The sequence below is a fragment of the Saccostrea cucullata genome, unplaced genomic scaffold (assembly GCF_032062105.1).
Source record: "Saccostrea cucullata isolate Sc308-1 unplaced genomic scaffold, CSIRO_AGI_Scuc_v1 ctg570, whole genome shotgun sequence".
Taxonomy (NCBI): domain Eukaryota; kingdom Metazoa; phylum Mollusca; class Bivalvia; order Ostreida; family Ostreidae; genus Saccostrea; species Saccostrea cuccullata.
The window spans coordinates 285615-306866 of NW_026933408.1; the positions used below are offsets into that span (position 1 = coordinate 285615).

The 21252-nt window shown below is 33.7% G+C and overlaps 2 protein-coding genes across 4 annotated transcripts; one reads left to right on the forward strand and one right to left on the reverse strand.

The window, feature by feature from the left end:
- The first annotated feature begins 235 nt into the window (after nucleotides 1–235).
- On the forward strand, nucleotides 236–12574 carry LOC134238231 (probable protein phosphatase 2C T23F11.1). Of its 2 annotated transcripts, none has more exons than XM_062720356.1 (10): nucleotides 236–348; nucleotides 579–688; nucleotides 2428–2511; nucleotides 2715–2780; nucleotides 4968–5033; nucleotides 5154–5227; nucleotides 5607–5748; nucleotides 6032–6115; nucleotides 6610–6755; nucleotides 8341–8539. In XM_062720356.1, the coding sequence occupies exons 2-10, from the start codon at nucleotides 586–588 to the stop codon at nucleotides 8395–8397; spliced, it is 822 nt and encodes a 273-aa protein (XP_062576340.1). In that variant the 5' UTR covers nucleotides 236–348; nucleotides 579–585; the 3' UTR covers nucleotides 8398–8539. The 2 variants fall into 2 exon arrangements, with proteins under 2 accessions (XP_062576340.1, XP_062576339.1); XM_062720355.1 differs by lacking the exon at nucleotides 8341–8539 and adding an exon at nucleotides 8546–12574 and having other exon boundaries at nucleotides 237–348.
- Nucleotides 12575–13750: 1176 nt separating this feature from the next.
- Nucleotides 13751–21219, reverse strand: LOC134238223 (GH3 domain-containing protein-like). Of its 2 annotated transcripts, XM_062720337.1 has the most exons (7): nucleotides 21085–21219; nucleotides 19146–19293; nucleotides 16389–17602; nucleotides 16147–16274; nucleotides 15791–15933; nucleotides 15436–15518; nucleotides 13751–14639 (listed from the first exon to the last, which is right to left on the reverse strand). In XM_062720337.1, exons 2-7 carry the CDS (start codon nucleotides 19267–19269, stop codon nucleotides 14412–14414), a joined length of 1920 nt encoding a protein of 639 aa, XP_062576321.1. In that variant the 5' UTR covers nucleotides 19270–19293; nucleotides 21085–21219; the 3' UTR covers nucleotides 13751–14411. The 2 variants fall into 2 exon arrangements, with proteins under 2 accessions (XP_062576321.1, XP_062576322.1); XM_062720338.1 differs by lacking the exon at nucleotides 19146–19293 and having other exon boundaries at nucleotides 21085–21178.
- Nucleotides 21220–21252: the final 33 nt, after the last annotated feature.

The following is a 21252-nucleotide window of genomic DNA, read 5'->3' on the forward strand; positions in this document are numbered from 1 at the left end:
CGTTGATTTTTTCCCCCAATTATGGAAATATAAAATTTGATCGAATCACTCATGGACCGAATTATCATAGATTACAATTTTCTGCTTTCAGGATTACTCCGCATAGGCCGTTTTAGATTGTAAAATCATTTTCGACGGAAAATTACTTTGTTATATTTTATAGAAAAATGCAATTTTTGCAAATTTCATCCATATGAAATCAACTAAGTAATTGCTCAATATCAAATTGTAGATCTACACGAACATACTTTTAATCGCGGAAGCATTGTTTTTGTTTATTATGTAATGTGGCTAAATCGTAATCAAAGTAATTTCATGACATTGGCTTAATCATCAGTAGTTAATTTGGTAAGAAGAACAGCCAAACATTACTTTACCCGTAGAATGATTTGCACTGCCAATTTTATTTGTTTACACGCCTGTTTATAGTAGGGAAGATAAATTGTCATGGCAATTACGATTTGACACCGTTTCGAATTTCCTCCGTTTATTTTTCTATGTGAATACCTTACTGTAAAGGAAATTGCGTATAAATCGATACTTTAAAATTATGTTATAATTATTGAAATCTTTTACAGATTGGGAATGGGTCAGACTTTGTCTGAACCAGTGACAACGAAGGAAACTTCTAAATGTCAGAACAACTTTGTTAAAGTTGGGTCATCATGTATGCAAGGATGGCGAATAAGTATCCTTAAAAATACATAATGGACAAATATGCGTTTAAAGGGATAAGACTGTAGTATTATTTGTTTGTTCTATTGTATGGCAAGCTCGATATGACAGGCTAGCTAGACAGCTAGAGGGTGTCCACACTATGGCTCGAACCTTCAACCCTCAAATTTAAAATCCGATGTTCTACCTACTAAGCTAAAGGGTTAACCCACTAGTAGAGTGGAGGCCTTACTATATATACAACTCAAAGCCACTTTTTCAACTCTGTTACAGCCAGTTGCAGAACTCCTCCTTTTTTCCCTAAAATGAATTGCATAATGTTCAATTTTAGAATTCAGAAATTTGCAAAAAGCTAACTTGATCCAAATTTGTGAAAAAAATGCTAAGGTATGGAAATTTGATCAAACATTTAGGAAACTTGGATAAAAATGTTATAATTGATCATTTTTCTTGATTATACTTCTCAATAATCACGTAAGACATTAATTTCACTCATCATAAGTGTTTATTTCTTGAAAAACTTGCAATGAAATTTCCTAACAGTGAAAGAATGTCATTAGATTCCCCATTCCAAGGACCTGGACCCCATTCCCAATATGGGCTCCAAGTCATGGGTACAGGTGGACTCTGAGTCATGTATACAAGTGGGCTCCGAGATATGTGTACAGGTGGGCTCTGAGTAATGCACACAAGTACATACAGGTGGGCTCCCAGTCATGTGTACAGGTGGACACTGATTCATGGGTACAGGTGGACTCTGAGTCATGGGTACAGGTGGGCTTTGAATCATGGGTTTAATACAAAATATACTGTATAGGGGGAAAATAACTCGCGGTGTTAATATTCGCTATATTCACGGTGATAATAAATCCGTGAATTCAAGAAACAGTGAATAATTTTTCAATAATCTCTATGTTTTATTTGAAACTTTGAGAATAGACTACGATAGATTTAAATAGATGTACCACAGTACATGGTCATTTCAATAATTACGAGTAGTACTCAGCATTCAATTATTTTAATTAGCATGCTTTACGTTAATTCAAATCAACAGATAATAACCTGTATTTGTTAAAAGGCTTTTCAATAACCAACGCTACATGTTTCATCAATCAAAACACGTGGGCCATGAGTTTTGATTACCAGTGCGTAACTAATGTTAACACGCACGGTGTGTGCATTACCTGCATTATCATGCATATTATAGTTTTTATCGACATTTTGATTTTTAAAAAAAATAATTCAAATAACTATCAAACTTACTGAAGATTTTGAAGGATATTATTTCGTCGACCTACATGAACACAATTATTACCGTCCAGTGGTTTTTTGCCGCGATGTATTAAAGATCTTGGGGTGTACATGCACTCATCGTAATAGAATATAGGAAAGTTATTTGACGTTTATAGTCAAGGGCTTTTGATAACTGCACCTGTTTTAATTAATCGTCAATTATTTATTAAGTCTAACTTTTTTATATTAACCTACCCTGTTGTTCGTGAAATAAAGACATAACAGTGGTGAATGTCGTTTACATGTAGCTATGGATTAAACGGATATAGACAAGGGAGGTAACTTCAATAACATAATTCCGCGAATTCAAGAAACCGTGATCGTGTCCGATTAGAGAAACTGTGAAAATTACAACCCGTGAAATTAATCCCCTATACAGTAAAGCAATCAATTATAGAGTTTAAAGAATAAGGATCACAACAGAATATGAGTAAATCAGTCAACCTTGACCAATATCAGCTATGGAGGATGCCCACATACATCTGCTGTCCCTCCCTAATGATAAGGACACCTGCTTCTTTGGGGTTTTTGATGGCCATGGAGGTATGACTGAATCTTTCTCCAAAGATTATATTTACCAAGACAAATAAATATGACGGAGTAAATTATTATATTACAGAATCTATGTTGTGAGATAAAGGTGGATTACTATGAAACAATTAATGAATTATTTTGTAAGGGAAATTAATTTTCATTGAAATTACGTAAATGCAGTCTATACATATGTATGAATGTATATATTTCAGGCTCAAAAGTTGCTCAGTATGCCGGTGAACATTTGCATAAGAAAGTGATATCCAGGCCAGAATATTGTAAGTATTGAACATAACCTCATTATATCATGTATATTGGTATTAATGAACAGAGTATTGAAAGTATTGAACAGAATATGGTAAGTATTGAACATTATATTGTTAGTATTGAAGAGAATATTGAACAAAATATTTAGGGTGAATTCACCATGCATCGGACACCCTTGTACTTCAACAAGTTCTTGTGATATCGCTACCAACGGAAAACTATCAAAATGGAGCTTAACATTTAGTATGTGATTAAAATATAAATTTTGGACACAATTATATGCTTTTTATTTGGGAAATATTATAAAAAATCGAGTTTTTAAAAATAAACCAGAATTCACCATGGATCGGACGTTGTTTACCATGCATCGGACAGACGGTATTTGAATTGGGAAAATATACCTTTATTACAGTGCTTTAAATTCCTTGATATGGATAAACTTTCACCTTTTATCTAAGAAATAACCCTCAACTTAGATATAATTGGCGATATCGTTGCACAAATGTAGAACGATACAAGATGCCTCACTTTGTCTTAGAAATGCTTAAAATGCTTGTAATGCGGTAATTCGCACCTTTCTCTCATGGGTTATCATACTCTGGTTTGTAGAAATAAATTGAGTCAGATTCTAGACCTCATATATATATAATTTGTATTTTGTCTGAAAATATAGAGTTTTTATACCCCCCGCAAACGAAGTTTGGGGGGGGTATATAGGAATCACCTTGTCCGTCTGTCTAGCTGTCGGTCTGTCTGTGCAAACGTGTCCGGTCCATATCTTTCTTATGGAGGGACATTAGAATCTACTACTCCACACAAAGATTGCCCATGACCTAAGGGTGTGTCATGACCTTGACCCAAGGTGATTTGGGGAAGTTCAAGGTCACTGGAAGAAAAAGTTCATAATTCGTGTTCGGTCCATATCTTTCTTATGGATAAACTTGGTAGGTTTTCATTTCACACAAAGATTGCCCATGACCCAAGGGTGTGTCATGACTTTGACCCAAGGTCATTTTGGGAAGTTCAAGGTCACTGGAATAAAAATTTCATAATTCGTGTCCGGTCTAAATCTTTTTTATGGATAAACTTGGGAGGTTCTCATTTCATGCAAAGATTGCCCATGACCCAAAGGTGTGTCTGACCTTGACCCAAGGTCACTTGAGGAAGTTCAAGGTCACTGGAAGAAAAAGTTCATAATTTGTGTCCGGTCCATATCTTTCTTATGGATAAACTTGGTAGGTTCTCATTTCATGCAAAGATTGTCCATGACCTAAGGGTGTGTCATGGCCATGACCCAAGGTCATTTGGGGAAGTTCAAGGTCACTGGAAGAAAATTTTCATAATTTGTGTCCGGTCCATATCTTTCTTGAAAGAGAGTTTATTGCTTAAAGTTGTCCGAAGCAAGGTATGTGTCCGATTCATGGTGAATTCACCCTAATTAGAGAACAAAATACTGTAAGCATGGTAAGTATTAAAAATAATTTTGTAAGTATTGAAAAAAAAATAAAAGCATAAGAAGTCACATTAATAATAATAATAATTGAAATGAATAAGACCAAATGTTTGTTTTCTGTTCACATCTAAAGACCATGCATCAAAATACTGTAAAGTATTGACTTAAGTTTATGTTAACTTCTGAATTAAAATGTCACAATGAGGTTGATGACCATTGTTAAGTTCATCTTCATTGTTAAGCAACTTACCGGTAGCTTGAGCATACAACAAAGTGCCATAAGTTCACCCAGGACATGAAAATAAGTAGGTTTTTCTCAACTTAGAAGTATTTTGATTTAAGAACTTGAAAGAAGAGACAGCTTGGGAAAAAGAAATAAAAAGGATTTTGATTAAATAATCGGGAATAAAGTGTATAGGAAGAAAAGTCTGTTTTCTGGAATTTCTTTTAGGAATGAGAGTTTGCAAAAAAAAAAAAACCCTCTAAAATACTGTAAATCCTTTTTATTCATGAGAACTTTATTTTCCCATAATTACGAGAGACATTGTGCTCATGAATCTTTCATTCTTTTATTTAAAATATTTAGTATTACAATTATATGGAACAATAACCACAATTCGTGAAAATTTTGTCTCGCTAACATTCAGTTAAATACCATCTCGGGAAAATAAGGTGTTGCGAAAATTTATTGATCTAGTCTACAGTAAACAATTCAACTTCGTTATTACTGTGATTTTCTTTTCAGCCGAGGGAAGAATATCTGATGCTCTCAAACAAGGATTTCTGGATTTGGATGAAGATATGATAAAAGGTATGCAAGTCTTTTTTAGAGACAAGAAGTTAAATCTTGTAAAATATAACTTACCAATATTTAGAGGAAATGCCTGTATATGTGTATAATCAAGTGTAGTGGAGGCTTATGTACTTACAGATAACGACATGAAGGATGAGCTAGCCGGGACAACAGCCAATGTAGTTCTACTCAAGGGAAACAAAATCTTCTGTGTGAGTTGTCTTAAAGGCTCTGACAATTAACATATAAATCCAGATTCTAAATTATGCACCATATAGTTATACATCATCATCGTGGTTCCTGTTGGTTCCTGGTGGAACATAGGACCTCGGCAACCACATACAGTAGACCATCAATTTAAAAAAATAAAACAATGATATAAATTCAAAGTACATCTCCTAGTGTTGCTTGATCAAGATGGTTTAGAGCTTCATCAGGTAGCCTCATGCTGTATGGAAGTGTAGGATAGCATTTTTTTTTAATTGAAATATAATTATATGTCTCTTTTGTAAATAAAATCATTAATTTTATTTAGATAAAAGGCTTCTCTTTTGATAAAATGATAGATATTTTGCCTTATGCATTCTATAGGGCAATGTTGGAGATTCAAGGTGTGTTGCAAGTGTCCGTGGTCAGGTTGAGCAGCTATCGTACGACCACAAGCCAGGAAATGAAGCAGAAACCAAGCGAATCATTTCTGCCGGAGGTTGGGTGGAATTTAACAGAGTTAATGGTAAGAAATTTTGCAAGATACTCGTCATGTACCCGTATTTCCAACATGTACCTATTGCAAAAACTCTGGAACCTCGGCTGGTTTTGAGAGTGTTTTGACCTGAAGTTGAGCAATAAAGAGAAAATTGAACATTGATTTTTTTTCTTCACTTTTTAAAACCTTTTGCTGACCTGAATTACAAGTTGATCTATCTGGAAATGTTTAAACCTCTCATTGATGATATTAGTATTGAAACTAATATCAAAATCAATAAACACAATCTGTGTTTTTTATTTATTCACAGGAAACCTAGCATTGTCTCGAGCATTGGGTGATTTTGTCTTTAAGAAAAATGATAAAAAGGACTCAAAAGACCAGATAGTAACTGGTAAGTATTGGACCTGACCAAAGCAGCAAATGGATGTCTTGCTATTTTGTACAAATTTAATTCTGCATGGTGTCATGTGAATATTTTGATAATTCAAAGGATTAGCTGTTATCACATGTTTATCCTGGTACTGTAAACAGGGTTATTTTTGCCCTTTTACACTTGCTTACAAATTTGCCCCATTTTAAATTCGCTCAGCCCCAGTTCTGTATAAGAGTTTATACTGTGTTCTTTGAATTCGCCCCGTTTTAAATTCACCCACTTGTGACAAGGGTGGAAGGGGTGAAAATAAAATAGGGGCAAAAATTTCCCTGCATACAGTATTATAATCTCAGGGAGATGGGTAGAGACTGAAATTTTGGTCTCACGTCTTCTACCCTTAGAAGACGTCAGAGCAAAATTTCAGTCTCTACCCATCTCGCTGAGATTAACAGTATTAATATCGTTGAATCATTTTGGCATACCCTGATATTATTATCATTGAATCATTTCAGCCTACCCTGATGTGCTAGAGAAACAGATCACTCCGGACCATGAGTTCCTGGTTCTGGCCTGTGACGGTATCTGGGATGTTTTAACCAATCAGGAGGTAGTAGACTTTGTGCGAGCTCGAATCGCTCACGGAATGGAACCAGAAACAGTAAGACCAGTAATCATGTAAAGGCTGGTTTGGTTTAGTAATTATTTGTATTGTACATCTGTATGTAAATACCATGTTGTGTCTTTGTTTCATTTTAATGTTTTCTTTTAATTGACCTCATTCACTCATCAGGTGGCCTATTTCTACACTTTTTCTTATTTTGTCTTTCACACCCCTACTATTGTTATTGTGATTTAAATTCAAGACACGTGATTTAGGTTTACCTATTCAAAGATTATAGGGTAGAACCGGTTTTATAAATAAAATTGGCAGTAAACAGGAAATTGCTATAGTCCGTTTAATTCTTTTGAAAACATGTCCTGTGAAAAATGTGTTTCCAGACTTTTCTGAAAGATTTTCATGATTTTCACCAGAAAAGGGTGGCTAAAGGGATGGGGGGGGGTTTAAATAAAAAGTTAAAAATATTATTTTATCATAGTTTACGGCAAAAATCAGAGTTCACTAGCGACTGATACGCTGGTAAAAAAAAAGTGCAATATCATTACACTGACAAACCTTTGTTTGCCTTATATGGCTATTGTTATTAATGCGCACAGAGGATGTAACCACGAACAACTGACCATTTGTTGATTGAATACATTTACGCCAAATGCACATTTACATTTCACTTCGAACACGTCTTTCAGGTTAATCTAGGATCATGTCAATGGAGTGCAAAATAAAAAAAATGTTCTAGTGAACAAAATGCAAAGATCAGAAACTATGAAAAATGTCATGGGCGTTTTTAATTCGTTTTCAACTAGAAAAAATATGTTTAATAAAATGTATATGTAGTTAGTGTCAAGTTCAGAATACCAGCACTTCAAGGGTAAGTAAAACGGGCAGCTTTTCGTATGCATTTAAATGGACAAAACATTTTTTACATAACCACACTCATGGTCACGTGTTTTGGCCAGAGAATCCACCTGACAATTGTATTCACCGATAGTACAATAAAGGAATTTATCTAGCATAAAATTCCTGTAGTATTCGTAGTAACCCATGATGCAATTCTCATTCAGCTGATTGGTCAGTTAAAGTTACATTGGTGCCTCTGCTAATCTGATGCCAAAAAAATAAAGTCCCGGTTCCCATGCAAAAACATTTGTCAAAAAAGAAATTTTAATTCATGATAGCAGAAAATTGTATCATAGATAATACTTATAATTTAAATTTGAATGAATTCAAGAGAGATCAATTGAAGTACATTTCTACAGAATGATATTATAGGGTGGTGAAAACTAAAACGCAACATAACTTTTCTGTTTACCATGTCTCCACGTGCTAGTCACTTCCTAGCCACATTTCTGTGAATAATTTACCATATCTCGCTGTAGTCTCGCGAACTCTCGCCAGAGCCACTGCCAGAGCTACTCCGAACTCATTGGGTTTTATAATTTGTAGAACACCGAAAAATAAAAGGTTCCGAACACATTAGGTGTATCATTGTTCATCATTTATCATAAGTCAAGCATTGCTCCTGATAGGTTTTTAACATTGTAAATCTGTAAGAAACTGATGACTTATTTTTTGTGCTAGTTGTAGATCTGTGAGGAGCTGATGATGTGTAATGTATTTATTGTAGATTTGTGAGGAGCTGATGATGTGTCATTGTGTTTATTGTAGATTTGTGAGGAAGTGATGATGTGTCATTGTGTTTATTGTAGATCTGTGAGGAGCTGATGATGTGTAACTGTGTTAACTGTAGATTTGTGAGGAGCTGATGATGTGTAATTGTGTTCATTGTAGATCTGTGAGGAGCTGATGATGTGTAAATGTGTTTATTGTAGATTTGTGAGGAGTTGATGATGAGATGTCTCGCCCCGGACTGTCAGATGGGAGGGCTAGGCTGTGACAACATGACTGTTATACTTGTGTGTTTCTTACTTGGGGGGAGCTATGATGATCTCACACGGAAATGTTCACGGGGTGGAGGACAGAGACTAGGGGGCTATTGATCCACACCTCACTGTAAGAAAAAATTAGATCCACCACTTCTCTCTGTCTGACCATGTGCAGATATTCCATCCATAATACAGTGTGCGGATAAAAATGACTTCAGTGTTATCCAAGAGTATAGCTATTTACATATTGTTATGAAATTTTATCAATCTTTATATTATGTGTGTGTATTTATATGTGTGAGTGAGAGTATTCATGTGGAATGATGAAGCTAACTGTTATATGCTGTTAATTCTACAAATTTTAACATGGTACATATTATTTTACAAATGGATAGTCAGTTATACATGTACATTGATACACATTCGGGTTTTTGGTAAAGGAATAAACAGGCAGCTCCTCCTGTGATTGAATTTCAAAATAAATCAGGCAGGCACATAGTGTGTACATCAATTCTGTATATTTATTATAATATTTTTTCTAATAAACATTACCTTATTTATTTCAAAAAATGATTTTGAGTAGATTTTTTTTTTAAGTCCTAGAAATATTAAAATATACAAATTACTCATATACATGTAAACACAAAAACATACATACATACCTAGTCCTATATATTGAAGATTTTAAATAATACAAACAGTATTAATTTATGTTTTATCTGTGATAGTTAAATATAAGTGAGAGTTGTTGCTGTTGTCACGGTTGGTTATGTACTTAGTCATCAATAACGGGATTCAATATCAGAATTCTCTGAAAATCTACAAATTAAGGTAGTCATAGGAGAGGATTAATGGAGGCAATGCTCCGAAATTCTAGCATATTGTATTGTTAATTGAGTTAAATATAAAAACTATCATAAATGCTCAGGACAAATATTTATGCAGCCACTTAATTTACTACATAATAAACATGATATTAATTTTAAATGTACATTATGGATACAATGTACTTTATAGTTATACACTTATACTACTACATATTTATTATATTCGATGAAAAAGTTTTGAAACTACTGTATATTTGTTATTGTTTATTTATACAGTAAACTATCACATACATGTATCTAAAATTCTGGAAGACCACTAAACAATAGATAGATCTATAACTAAAATCTACATTTCAAAGAGAAACATGCTGGATGAATGATTGTGAATAATATTCGATAAAATTCATATCAGGGAAATTACATTTACAGAAGGTTGTCATTCGAGCTTCATATCTCCTGTGTGAAAAAAGCCAAAACTGACAAAATACTTGAGTGGGGTTATTTACTAAGAGCTGCTTTCAATTACACCCTCTTCTTTTAAGGATATTAACTAGTCCATGTATTATGCAGGCTTGACAGACCTACATGTACAGTACATATAAATTCTATACGATAATGACTGTGTCACTTGAATCTTAGTATATCAATAAGTTGGTCCTTCATGTAGCTAGCTCATTTGTTATTGGGTATTGATCTTTTTTAAAAAAATTAATTATTTCACTTGTTGCCAAAGAGTCTGTTGTACATCTCATATTTTAAATTCTATGATAATCTTAATGCTGGTCCAATGTTATTTATTATATGTATATATTACATAATATGTTTGATTTTGGTGTGATTTATTAGATTTTTCCATGTACCCATCTTCTTTTCTGTGATGTTTGTTTCATGTGTTAAACAGCAAATAATTTGACTAAAATATTATCCATACTTGTATATAAAAAATACATTCTTTATTTGTTGAACTCTTCAATTGAATTACCAAGTGTGGACATAGAATTTGATAAAATTACCAAATTATTTTGTTGATTTGTTTTGACCTTCACACTACAATGTTGTTAGATATATTGTATACCAAAACAAAGAGCAAGGTTCATCTGTGTGAATGCAATCTCAAATACCACAAGTGTGACTGTTCATCTTTAAATTGAGTTTGTTAAATCATTGAATGAGTGGCTAAAATATTTTTTTTAAGTTCTGGCTTCATTTCTTACACAACTGCAAAGGAGATGGGCAAACAAAGTAAAATGCACACGTGTATTTTACGAAAATCAACCCCCCAAAAATTATATCTTAATAAAGACAAATTTTAACATTTACATGTATTAAAATATAAAAAATATCCACAAATAGCAACAATCTCACAAATATAGAAATTATTTGTCTATGAAACAGCTACCTGTGTAGATCAAAGAAGACAAAAATGAACAATTCTTAAGCCACTGTGTCTAAAAAAGGCATTTGTGTCTTTCTGAGCATTGTTTGAAATTTGAACATGATCACAGACAATATTTATGCCCCCCTTCGAAGAAGGGAGAGCATATTGCTTTGCTGCTGTCTGTCAGTCGGTCTACTTAGTTTCTGTTCATTTTCTTCACAACTATTGCACATACTGAAATGAAATTTAGTTTACAGATTTATCAGATGAATATCTAGGTCAAGTTCTGTTTTGGGTACGATCGCGCCATTTTGACAGAGTTATGCACTTTTGGACTTGGAAAAATTCTAATGTGGGGGGAGGGGGGCATAAGTGTTTTACAAACACCTCTTTTTGTTTGTGTGGTATAGAGTAGTTATAGTGTTTAGTGAAAGACGTGAAAATTGACACTAAGGATTCTTATTGCTTTGGTTTTAATTCCAAGAAAACCATTTTTTTTTAGAATTATCATTTCAGTATGATTTTTGTCTAAAGAATTTTCTACATGAAAAGTTTTGTCCTCATTTTCATACCTTTCAATGATAAAATCTTCAAATATGTAATACAAACTGAATATGATTTTATACATTGATGTTGTAGGCATTTTGCCCACCTTGTTTGCCCATCTCCTTATATATTGTGTAGATTCTAATCCTTTCTGTCCTTCAGAGAACGGAGGGCATATTGCTTTGCTGCTCTCTGTCGGTCGGTATGTCGGTCCATTTAGTTTCTGTTCATTTTCTTCACAACCGTTGCAAATACTGAAATGAAATTTAGTATACAGATTTATCAGATGAATATCTAGGACAAATTTTGTTTTGGGTATGATTGCACCATTTTTGACAGTTATGCCCCTTGGACTTGGAAAAATTCCAATGTGGGGGGAGGGGGCACAAGTGTTCTACAAACATCTCTTGTTTTAATTGTATTATGTGTGGTGTTAAGAGACAATAAAAATGTTCTTTGAAATACATGTAGATATGTGTGAATTTAGATGTAAATCTGTCTTTTCTTTATTAGTTAATTAGTTTAGTTTTCACAAGTTAAGTGTTGTCAGTAAATCCGTGTCACTTACTTGTTTATTACCAGGCATGTACTTATAAGTAAGTAATCATTGTTTATTTCCTGGTGTGTACTTATAAGTAAGTACATGTATAGATGAAGCATTACTGTTTGAAATGATTGCAGTGGCTACAGTGACCTTATATCAGCTTCACATTAAGATATTTTACAAATTTACAATGTACGTCCATCCTTGGAAAGAGACACTTTGTTGTTTAAGGTTATGGAAGAGACAGATTGATTTTTTTCAAGAAGGTTATAAAATTGTGATTGCATTCTACTTGATTTTTAAATAACTTACAGCTGATTTTCAAAATAAATCAATATCCTGGTGATTTTATATGAAAGAAATATTTATAGACCATTCTAAGGAAGCTTTGAAGTATAGACAAGATCATTGTCACCCATTTTCTCTCAGAAGTCAAGTCATAAAGGTTAACTATGGAGAAAGCATATCTTCAGTTTAATATTGTGCTAGATTTTTATGAAATTGTTACTAAATGAATGTCTCCTTACAAACTCTGTATACTGAGGCATTAGTACAATGGTACACATCTGGGTTTCCTGCAGAATGTGCCAAAATGAGAACAGTTCAGTACTTATGTACTTAAGTGTGAAATAAATGTTCTGCTGTTTGACATTAAATGAATCAATAAATTTTAGATCAAAGTGCCCATCTTTTGTCTTATATTACTAAGTGATTCCCTGAACCAGATTTATGTTTTATAAAGTTGTATGTGAGTATATACCATTTAATCCCCATTAACCGCCCCTGCCCCTATAAGCGCCCCCTTAGATCTTTTTCAATGTCAGGAAATAATGGCCCCCTGTACATTGATTAAAATCATCTAGAATCATATGAAAAGTCTGCCAAAATTGAAGAAAGTGAAAATGAAACCTGTCTGGAAAATGAATCATTTAGCTTAATTTGGGTAGATTGTCTTCATTTAAAGTAAAGTTAACCATTATTTTAGTGGTTCTTTGAATTTATTTCCTTTTTTCAAATATTTCTTGGAATTAAAATATGACATTACATATTATAAAGAGAATACTAAAATAACCACCCCCTTTTGCAATTTTCTAAGCGCCCTGGGCGGTTAATAGGGATTGTTTGGTATTAACAGTAATCAAGGTTTATAATAGATATTCTCAGGGCTATACGTATGCCAAAAGACTTGGATGATATCCCCTGTTTTGAACTATTGCTACAATACTTAAGACTCCTATATTCTTTACAAGCCATGTAGGGTTTTCTGTGCATTTAACAATTTATGGGAAACAGGATTTGGACTTTCAAAACCTTGCTCTCATCATCAGACTGCACTGTTACTGTATATTTTACAGGAGACCAGATCTTGACATAGGAAAATTTAGCTTAAATATATAGTTCAGAGCATAGTACAGCATTTTCTTTTGCAAGAGTTGAAACTATCAATTCCTGCACAAAGAAAGCATTTTCTTTTCAACTTAAAAGGCTGCACTCACTGTACAGTAAAACTCGGTTGTAACGAAGTCACGGGGAACTATTAATTTACTTCCCTATTATATCTGTAATTTGTTATATCCATATAAGGAATACGTTAAATTTATATAGCTGGGGATAAAAAAAACTTCACTATAACTGTGAATTCGCTATATCTGTGTTCGTACTATACAAATTTTGCTTTATTGTTGAAGATTCCTAAGCAGGGTTTTACAAGGTCAATCTAAAATGGAGTCTCACCGATTTTTAATTGGGGAGGGGGTGTTAAAGTTCTTTTTTTCTTTTTGGTCATAAACAAAGTTGAAATCTTTAAAGATACAGTACCTAAAATGATGGGGAAAAAACAAATACAATACAGGGTACCCTGTACTTAAAACAGATTTTATTATAGTCCCATATTTGAGACTTCTGGAGTAATACAGTGGACCTTCAGATATCTGGACGCCAGATATCCAGTTGCTTCAGTATTCGGACAACTTTTCATTGAAACAGAATTTTTTAACATTATTTTGTCTTGTTTAACTGGTAATTCATATATCCGGATGATTCACATGTCCGGACAAATTGACTACATTGTAGGAACCAAAGCGTCCAGATAAATGAGGCTCCACTGTACCAGTTTATAACTGTACAACATTATTTGGAAATATATATATTCATTTCTAATTTATGTACCTTTATAAACTCTGTATCAGACTCGAATTTACAGGTATATTTAGATTAATTTTTCTAGCTTTAAAAGCACATCATCTACTAACTTATAGTCAAATAGAAATATTAACATTTGTGAACATCAGATTCAAAAATCACAAATAAGTCCTTACAAAGGTACTTTGTCATCAGTAAAATTAAATACTGGAATAATAACTTTTATATTTTAACTAAGAATTTGTCTTTTAATAATATTAAACACCAGAACAATAAATATATTTATATTTTATACTGGATATTTAATCTCTCTCTAGCTATCTCTTTGTTTATGTTTGTTCCTGTGCACCGTTTGATGGGGGAAGGGGTCACAACTTATTTACCATCCAGAACATTTTTCAAGAGAACATTGACTGCCTCCTTAGTTTTTAGAACCCTTGGGACTTTGTACTGATTTGCTGAGGCCTGAGTGTTGTCGATGATAAATTTACGCAGTTCTTCAAATGTCCCCGATTTTACTTGATGTACTCTGACAGGCTGAATGCTGCCTTTGTTTCTAAATGACTGATACACATAGGATCGAGAACACAATTCTTTGTCAACCTGAAAATAAACAAAAGGCTCAAGGACTAAAATAGTCACCTAAGTTTAATGCAACAGAAGATCAATAAAACAACTGATAGATATGTTGTCTAAAATAATAAGAAATAAAATGGTCTGGGATCAACAGTTTAGTATTCACTTAACAAATAGAAAAACAGATCTATTCACTTGTCTGTACTTGTCAGTGGTAAAAGTAAATACACTCCTTATAAAATTTCAATCATTCCATCATCTGGAGAAGTCTGGGAGTGTCCATCCTTTAATGCAGGTTTTGTCATTTACATTACCGGGTCTATACATGTAACTATAGAGCTACACCAAAACATTATTCTGGTCACTCATCTGGAGAAAGTAGGTCAGATCTAGCATCCAAAGCAAGTGTGATAAGGTTCATCCCTACATCCATCATCCATGCAAGTTTAGTCAAAGTAGGGCCCAAAGTTACTTTGGAATAGACCTACTCCTAAAACTTAACTGGGATATAGCAAGATTCAGCTTTATCTCGACTTTGTCGAGTTGAAGTAAAAATTAATCTAACAGAAGAAAAGAATTCACTTTTTGATTCCCAACCAAAATACTGTAAACGTATTATGTTTGGCTGCGTATTCTTTTTAGCAGCTTTGGCGGATTGCAGCAACCGCTAAACCAAGTACATAGCTAAATGTCTTGCACGTATACACATAAATAACAATATGAAGAAATGTGCTATATCAAATCTACGCTAACCTATTCAAAAGTCAATTTCCGCCAAATATCATACACGCTAAATATAATACATTTACAGTAAATCATTTACCATTTCTCGTTGTCCTTGTGTTAAGAGTTTAGAATCATCCTCCAGTTCTAGGAACAGGTGATAGAAAGGGGCATAACTGTTTCCTGAAAAAAAAAAATTAGGAACTTTAATGGAAAAACTGCCAAGAAAAATGTACATGCATTAGGACTGGATTTTTCTACATATATGTATTTTTTTCATTCCCCTAATTTTTAACAAAGCCAACACCCAATGGAAGTATATTTAATTTGAATTTTAGAGCAAATAATAAATTAAACTGTTTTCATGGTTTTTAAAGATAGGTAAAGAGCACTTTCTCTAATTAGCAGATACATATTACCAAAGAAGTCTTGGCTAGAAATGAGACAAATGTTACCCTTGTCATCAATCAACAGACTCTCTACACAGCAGTAGTTTACAAGTTTCTGTGGAAACCAGGCAAACTCCGCTTCCACCAGGGCTTGATAAAAGAGGGACTCGGAAGTCTTCTCCCCTCGTACATTCAAAAACTGACCCTTTCTAATGAGAAATTTAGTTTAAAATCTCTATGGTAGGTACTTATAATGTTTCGGTACTAAAAAACTTTTTATTAATGTATAACTTATTGTTGGATTACATCATAATATTTGAATTCAATATCAATGATATCCTTATTTAAACTACTTAAGTGCCAGAAAAAGTAACTTGTCATCAGAACTGCTGAATTATGAATACATTTGAATTTTAGCTCACCTGTGCTGAAATTCTATGACAGGACACTGATAGTAGAAATCAACCACTTTGACGATGTCACCAAAGCGATATCGACACAGGCCACTGGCATTAGTTATAACAAGTTCATACTCCTTTCCTTTCTCAACCTGGAAATTTTACATAAATCATCTTAGGCAAATAAAATCATGTCCAAGACTTAAAGACTTAAAAAAGAAATAAAGTTCAAAATTGTTTTATCAGAAATCAGTTCATGTACTCACCTCGTCCATAAAGAGGGTCTTAGGCTGGTCCTCATTTGAAAGCTCTACAGGGATAAACTCAAAGAACATGGACTGAGGGGTCAGCACATACTGGCTGGGGTGTTTCTTTGGCCAGATGTTTAGTCCCAGGAGGCCCTCAGAAGCCGCATACAGAGGAGAGTAAATGGGAATCCCTTTACAATAGGTCTCCCTCAATACCTTGGCAGGGAGATCAAAACTTCCCGAGTCTGCAGCTAAAACAAGATTACAATCAGGCCATAACAGTTTACCAATCCCTACTTTACTTCCCGTTTTCATTATCTCTCGTATTTCTTTGGCCCTTTGTGGGTCTGGCTTTAAACAAGAGTTTAGTTCCTCTCTGATTGATTCCTCAATGTTGAGTTTTGGATTCACTTCCCCTCGCTCAATATCGTCAGCAATGTCGGACCAGTTCTGATACAGAGCATCAAACGAGGACAGGATAATGGAGGAAAAATTGGCTTCTAGCATACCCAAACTTTTATCTCTCAATCCAAACAACAGATGTACATATAATGCCTCCGGCTCACTAAGAATTTCAAACCCAGCTTTTGGTGTAGAGTATATATTGAGGAGATGTTTGGAGTTAGTCGGTGATGAGGAATTCGGGCCTATTAGAATACCACACTCTGATTTCCTCCATTGTGGTGTGTAGAAAAATTTCAATGTTTTCTGAAGATTGTTATTTTCTGGAAATTCTTTCAGCAAGCTGTGATAAGCCACTGAGATGCCCTGAATAAAGAACAACAACCTCTGTTTTCCTGTCATTGGTAGAATACTGGATTTCCCAGAAGTCCCTGAGGTGACAGCAAATATGACTGGTGGTCGAGTAGTGAGTATTTTCTGCTCTCCCTTCATCATTTGTTGAATGTACGGTTCATAGTGGGATATGTAGGTCAGTGGAAGCTGCTTAACATAGTCCTCTCTGCTGTGTATATCAGAAAATCCATACTTCCTACCATACTGCGTCTCAGCATTCTCTTTCAGATGACTTTGGAGAAGACTGTTCTGCGTTCCTATAACATCTTTACAGGATTTATCCATTTTCCTTCTGGCAAACCAACCCATCCAGGATAAACCAGTAATGGCAACATATTGGTCAAACTTGCTGCGGTTTGTGTGGAAGGTGGAAGATTTCCGTCGTGCCACGTCAAAGCACACTATAGCTGACACTCCACATACCGGAGCAAGCAGTCCTGTAATGGACATATGACCTAATTAATGTGATATAGAACTGTTGTCAGAGGGTCAGAAATAATCATCAGAAAGCTGATAAACAGAAATGGCATATTCTATTTGTCTCTTGCCAATATGGAATTAATATGATTTTAGTGTTTAAAACTTGCATGCACCAATGTGAAACACTGCTTTCTACTTTCTACAAGTTTGACATCATTCTACAAGTTTGAAATCATTCAAATACATTTACTCATGAGTTAATGACATTAGGCTGAACAGCTGCCGTTAATGAATTACTTCATTTAGTTTAAATGAAAAAACACAAAATACAAGAGCACACAGTGAAAAACTTTATGTTAAGAATGAGCTTTTTTTCTCTTCAGTTAAGTACTTTACTACTAAGGTATTAGATAGAACACATCAAAATTAGTCTGAAATGTAATTAATCTTAGCAACCCTTACCTGCTGACATGCATATTATCGGTACATAAATATAAATGATGAAACACAGGACCATGTGAATAAAATCATATTTTAAAGTACAAATATTTACATTAGATTTTGCCTGCTTTGGCTACATTTGACCTTATCTGTTCTCAAATTTCCTTTTTCCTGAGAATATAGTTTTAGCAGAGCTAAAGGAAATATGGAGTGAGGCATGTCATACAAACTCATCCAAAAGCAATTTACAAACATTTAATGTTTCAAAAAATCAAAAAATAAAAATCATGTTAAGGATATCCGATCCTCAGTCAGGAAAGATAACTCCAAAAATTAATATTTAATTTGAAATACATCAAAATGAAGCTTGAAAATGATTTTTTTTCATGCAACAATTTTCATTCTATTTATCTATATAAGATTCAACGTTTTTGGAATTCTCAGAAAAGGTCTTATAAAAGTTGACATTTGTACCCTACAAAAGGGAATAAAATTAATACAGTTTAAGAGAAATAAGATTTTCTTGAATCCAGCCTTAGATACCAATGCTTAATAGCATGATATGAAATTAGAAGTGATTTGTGGTGTCTTGCAATGATACCAAAAGCCTTTTATACTATGAATTATAGAATACACGATGGAAATAAAAGAAAAAAAATACCAAATAAGTGTAAAAATCATGACAGTATCTCTGAATGCCTGGATACCTATCGTTTTTTAACCTAAAATATATTTGTTGATCAATTTGCAATTAGAAAATGCATTGCTGATATTCCAATTCTCTTTTTCTGCAAAAATATTGGAATTTTGACAATTTTTCCTAAATGATATGATTAACTTAAACCTTTAACTTTAAAGAAATACTGTGGATAAATTTACATAACTTTGTGGATTCAGAGATACTTTTATGAGTATTTCTAATCACTTAACAGCTAATTTTATAAACCTGAGGATCGGACTACCTTAATATCAATTTACAAGGATACCAAGGATTAAAGATCCCAATAATAAATTCCTTTTCAATATGTGAAGTTATATACCTACAAAATATATCAAAAGCTTAAAAGCCAAGCTATTTATGTAAGATTTGATGCAGTCAGCATTGTAAGAGTTTCTCACCAGCCCAGAGCTTAGTGAAGATTGAGTGACAGGGAACATCAAATATAATGTGGTTAAGGAGGTAAAGAACAAGGAAAGACAGGAGAGTTCCACACCAAACCTTCCAGTCTCCGAGATTGGGCATCTCAACAACCAACAATCACTTTACCTATTAAAAAAAATAAGTAAATCAATTAAAGTTGAAACAGTATAAACAAGAAGCCCATGGGCCATAAAGCTCACCTAAGTAACTATGACCCTACCCTACGTTCTTTGATCATCACCAGATTCTTATTTCTACATTTCTTATGGAAACTTTCAGTTTGATAACATTTAAATACCCCACCCCTACCCAAGTAGGTAATGATTTGAACATATTTTAATATACATTGCCTGATGATGCTTCCATATAAATATGACTAAACATTAATTTGCTGTTCTCAAGGACTTTTCAAGATTTTTCCTTTGTATGCTGATTACTTTTGATTCCCAATTGTTGTCCCACTGTCCTCTAATGTAAAAGATTAGTTCTCCTGTTGTTACCCTGTCCTATCCCAGGGTCATGATTTAAATTTAAATCTAAACTACCTGAAGATGTTTCTTCTAGCTAATATGACTTATCACGGCTTTGCTGTTCTTGAGAAAAAGATTTGTAAAAATAATTCTTTTCTCTTCTGTAAAGCATTGATTCCTGTTGTGGGCCCACCCTAGGCCTCGAATCATGATTCAAATATGGAAATACAGTATATAATAGCGAGTGAAGCAAAGCATCACTCGTCACTGCAAGCTCTAAAAACAATGCCTGGGCAAAGAGAAAATTTGATCTATACTGCACATGCACTCAATAGAATTTTTCTTCCGCATTAACTTTAGACCCACAATGCATTGCTTGTTAAAGCTTTGTTCTCGCAAGAATATACCAACAAAAAAATTCAACAAAAATTAAACTTGCCTTGGTTAACATGGTTAACAGATATATTGCAGCTAAATAGTAAATAAAACATTCTTCATTAAATTCAGCACTGTTAGGCTTCAATTTGGTAATGCAACTTACATACATCATCATGTGACTTCAGAGTCTACAGATGTAGCAAATGTCACATGCGGTTTGGCATGCCCAATCTTAAATAAAATGGAATAGATATCTTAGCTTGCCCTAACGATTGCACTGTCATGCAGATGTATAAAAGTTTTAACATCAGTTTTTTAAAAGGTGCCACCAAATGGTTACAATCAGGTCCAGCACAATACCCTGATAAAGGTATATAGCTTGATAAAGCTATATAGCTTTATCAAGCTATTACAAATACCTTGATCAAGGTATTTTAATTTATGTAATGAAAATTCAAAAAAAATTCTTAAAATATTAAATACTGAAAGTCAAGTTCAAAGTTGTTGTCAGTAAATTCACTCATGCATGTAAAGTACTCAAACACAAAAAATCAGCATAACAGCATGTTGTGTGAGGAGACATTCTTTTATGCTGTCTTTTTGATACCAGAGTGCTTTTCATGCACGAGTGGACACACTGACCACAACTCATAATTCAACTTTTAAATATAATTTTTTTAGAATTTTTTTTGTATTTTCTTTACATAAAATACCTTGATCAAGGTATTTGTAATACCTTGATAAAGCTATATACCTTTATCAGGGTATTAATTGTGCTGGACCTGACAATTATATATCCCCTTTCACAGTGGGTGTCACTCTTCCTGTAAAGAAACTCAAATATCCTTCACCCAAGTATAATTTGTGGCAAGTGTGGTTCTGGAGAAGAAGTTGAAAAATGTGAAAGTTTACAGACAACAAACAGAATGTTAGACTGACAGACACCATGGGCTTTTTCAATAGAAATTCAGCTCAGGTGAGCTAAATATGTAAGGCAATCAAGAAATATACTCCTCTTGGCAACTTTAGAAATTCCTGTAAATTAGCATTATCTTATGAAATCCCTAACCTTTAACAACAAGTTTCCTCATTAATCTGTCTTCTTTCACGTTGTGTAATCAATCATTCCATTTGGCCTAACTAAAAAGTGAAAGTAGAAATCACTTTTCGACCTTCAACGGTTAGTGTATAGAATTCCGAAATAAATTTTACCAATTTTAAAGCCTAAAATATAATG

What these genes read in the sequence shown, in the direction of transcription:
- LOC134238231 (XM_062720355.1), top strand. Translation starts at nt 586, where the DNA reads ATGGGTCAGACTTTGTCTGAACCAGTGACAACGAAGGAAACTTCTAAA. An exon ending in GGATGAAGATATGATAAAAG is followed by an intron (nt 5,034 to 5,153) that starts GTATGCAAGTCT and finishes ATGTACTTACAG; the next exon opens with ATAACGACATGAAGGATGAG. An exon ending in AAAAGACCAGATAGTAACTG is followed by an intron (nt 6,116 to 6,609) that starts GTAAGTATTGGA and finishes GAATCATTTCAG; the next exon opens with CCTACCCTGATGTGCTAGAG.
- LOC134238223 (XM_062720337.1), bottom strand. Translation starts at nt 19,269, where the DNA reads ATGCCCAATCTCGGAGACTGGAAGGTTTGGTGTGGAACTCTCCTGTCT. An exon ending in CTTCACTAAGCTCTGGGCTG is followed by an intron (nt 17,603 to 19,145) that starts GTGAGAAACTCT and finishes TGTCCATTACAG; the next exon opens with GACTGCTTGCTCCGGTATGT. An exon ending in CACAAGGACAACGAGAAATG is followed by an intron (nt 14,640 to 15,435) that starts GTAAATGATTTA and finishes GTTTATTTTCAG; the next exon opens with GTTGACAAAGAATTGTGTTC.